This window comes from Tribolium madens, unplaced genomic scaffold, assembly GCF_015345945.1.
Source record: "Tribolium madens isolate multiple individuals breed KSU strain unplaced genomic scaffold, Tmad_KSU_1.1 Scaffold_20;HRSCAF=117;Tcas5.2_LG4, whole genome shotgun sequence".
Lineage (NCBI taxonomy): Eukaryota > Metazoa > Arthropoda > Insecta > Coleoptera > Tenebrionidae > Tribolium > Tribolium madens.
In genome coordinates, this window is record NW_025400985.1 from 178,121 (window position 1) to 180,791 (window position 2,671).

A 2,671-nucleotide genomic window follows, 5' to 3' on the forward strand; every position below is an offset into this window, starting at 1 on the left:
AACGTCGATTTTTACCTAATTTCGTATTTTTTTGACGCATTTTAACAAAATCTCACTAAAAAAGTTAGTTTTCAACTCAAGAATTTACTTAAAAAGTAAAAAAAAACATTTTGGGACAAATTTGGTGATTTTTTTATTAAAAAAATGCATTATTGATTTGTTGGTAGGAACTTTTTTGTTTGACACCTTTGTTTTTAATTTCTATTTCTAAAAATAGCAAAAAAGTAAAATTTTTTTTTGTATTGTCTCAATTCTCCAAAAGTATTACTTTAAAAAAAATTATAAATGATGCAAAACAACGTCAATTTCTACATAATTTCGCATTTTAACAAAATCTTCTAGTAACTCAAAAATTTACTTAAAAAGTCAAAAAAAAAACATTTTTGGCTTAACTTGGTGAATTTTTAATAAAAAAAAATGCATTGTTAATTTGTTTGTATGATTTTTTTATTCGCCAGCCAAAAAAAGTTGAAAAACTCTTTTTTGTATTTTCCCAATTTTCCAAAAATCGTATTTTTCTCTCTGAATTTTCAAGATGCGGTTGCGACGAATGCGTTTGCTCGAACCAAAGCGACTCCTTGCGCCACTCCCAAGCCCGGATCAATTCTTACAAAGCTCTAACATCACCATCGGTCATTTCCCTCTCCTCCACCGACCCTCTTTTGACAGCTTTCGAACTCTCGGGCGACTTGAGACGACTTAGTCGCCTCGAAACCGAATTTCGCGCCGAATACAACGTAAGTAGTTCCCCCAAAAAGCCAAAAATCACCACCACTTGCAGACCATGCGAACCGTGGTGGAAAACTTCGTCGCCCTCCTCCTCGACCACGTGAAAACCTCCGAGGAGTTGATGATCTTGCTCAACTACGACGAGAAAAACCCCAATTGGGTGTTTGGCGAACAACAGACTTTAGCACGCTTAAAACTCGCAATCAAACACAAACAAAAAAAATTCGTCTCGCATCCCAACGTCCAGCAAATCCTAGGCACAATCTGGTATGAGGGACTCCCCGGTTTTCGCAGAAAAAACCTCCTGGGACAAACCATCCAACTGGTGAGATTGAGCGCCATGTTTGCGATTTATTGCATGGTTTACATGCTACTACCAACCTCCAAAATGGGACTTTTCATCAAAAAACCCTTCGTCAAATTTATCTGTCATTCAAGCAGTTATATGTTATTTTTGAGTAAGTGCAATTATAGTTTTTTTACCCCTAATTTGGTCTAGTTTTGTTGACGCTTTTTAACAAAATCTTAGTAAGAAAGTGAGCTTTCAACTCAAAAATTTACTTAAAAAGTCAAAAAAAAAACATTTTGGGACAAGCTTGGTGATTTTTTATATTAAAAAATGCATTGTTAATTTGTTTGTAGAATGACATCTTTGTTTTTAATTCCTATTTCTTAAAAATAACAAAAACAGTAAAAAAACTCTTTTTTGTATTTTCTCAATTTTCCAAAAATCGTAGTTTAAAAAAAAATAAAATGATGCAAAACAACGCCAATTTCTACCTAATTTCGTAATTTTTGACGCATTATAACAAAATCTTACAAAAAAGTGAGTTTTCAACTCAAAAATTTACTTAAAAAGTCAAAAAAAAGACATTTTTGGCCAAGCTTGGTGATTTTTTTATTAAAAAAATGCATTGTTAATTTGTTTGTAGGTTTTTTTTATTTGACAGCTTTGTTTTTAATTTCTGTTTCTCAGAAATACCGAAAGAAGTAAAAAAAATTATCTGTCATTCAAGCAGTTATTTTTGTATTATTTTTAGTTATTTTGTATGCTAGTTTTGAGTAAGTCCAATTTTGGTTTTTTCACCCCTAATTTGGCCTAGTTTTGTTGGGTGTAACATCGCAACGTTTCGAAATCACCGTTTTGGAGTGGATTGATACAGGGTGGTCAAGAAATTTCGTCGATGAATGGAAGAGGAAGGAACGTGGGGCGATTTTGGGCTTCGCCGAATGTGGGGTCGTTCTCTACGTCTCAAGTATGCGACGCCACTGTCTTGTTTCTATGGAAATGTTTTATTGTTGCTATGATACATACTTGTTGATCCAGAGGCGTCACAAGCTTGTTTAGGGGGCAAATTTGCAAAATTATTGACTTACCTTTGAATTATAAACTTGAATAAATGAAAAGTTGTCACTTGTGACGAATAATGAAACAAGAGTGAACCACACCTTGGTTATGTTGAGTTGACAGAAGAGCCCACCTTGATGGCTCAATTTAATTAAAAGTCGGGAAATCAATATTGTTAATGGTAATTTATGTATCTTTGGAAAGTGATAGAAAATCGATATTTTTATTAATTTAAATTGAATAAAATAAATGATAAAAAATGCAAGTTTTTGATTAAAATGGCTTGTTACGTCAACGAGAAACTTATTTAATTTGAAAAATTTTTGCCAAAAAATTGGAAAATTGCACTGTTTTTGTCCATTTTTCTAAATTAAAGCGTTTTTTACACAATAAACTTATTGAACCAAAAAATTTGGCCAGAAAAGTATTTTTTTTGTAATATTTTACCATAACTACGTGGAAAATTGCAAAGTTGTTGTTATTTTTGTCGATTTTTATAAATTTGTTTTTCTCTAAGAAATTTGTAAAATTGAAAAAAAACTGGACCAAAGAAGGCAAATTTAGTCTAAAATGCGTTATTTTCTTCGAGTTTTT

General features: G+C 32.0%; 2 protein-coding genes across 2 annotated transcripts in view; one reads left to right on the plus strand and one right to left on the minus strand.

The window, feature by feature from the left end:
- Positions 1–2,671, minus strand: part of LOC123005100 (transient-receptor-potential-like protein) — a 24,609-nt gene that overhangs the window by 18,746 nt on the left and 3,192 nt on the right. The gene's annotated exons all lie outside the window — the stretch shown is intronic.
- LOC123005758 (transient receptor potential protein) overlaps positions 1–2,671 on the plus strand; it is a 17,101-nt gene that overhangs the window by 5,931 nt on the left and 8,499 nt on the right. Inside the window, exons 5-7 of the mRNA XM_044399702.1 lie at positions 536–737; positions 782–1,187; positions 1,833–1,985. Coding sequence (XP_044255637.1) covers positions 536–737; positions 782–1,187; positions 1,833–1,985 — 761 coding nt within the window. The remainder of the gene's footprint in view (positions 1–535; positions 738–781; positions 1,188–1,832; positions 1,986–2,671) is intronic.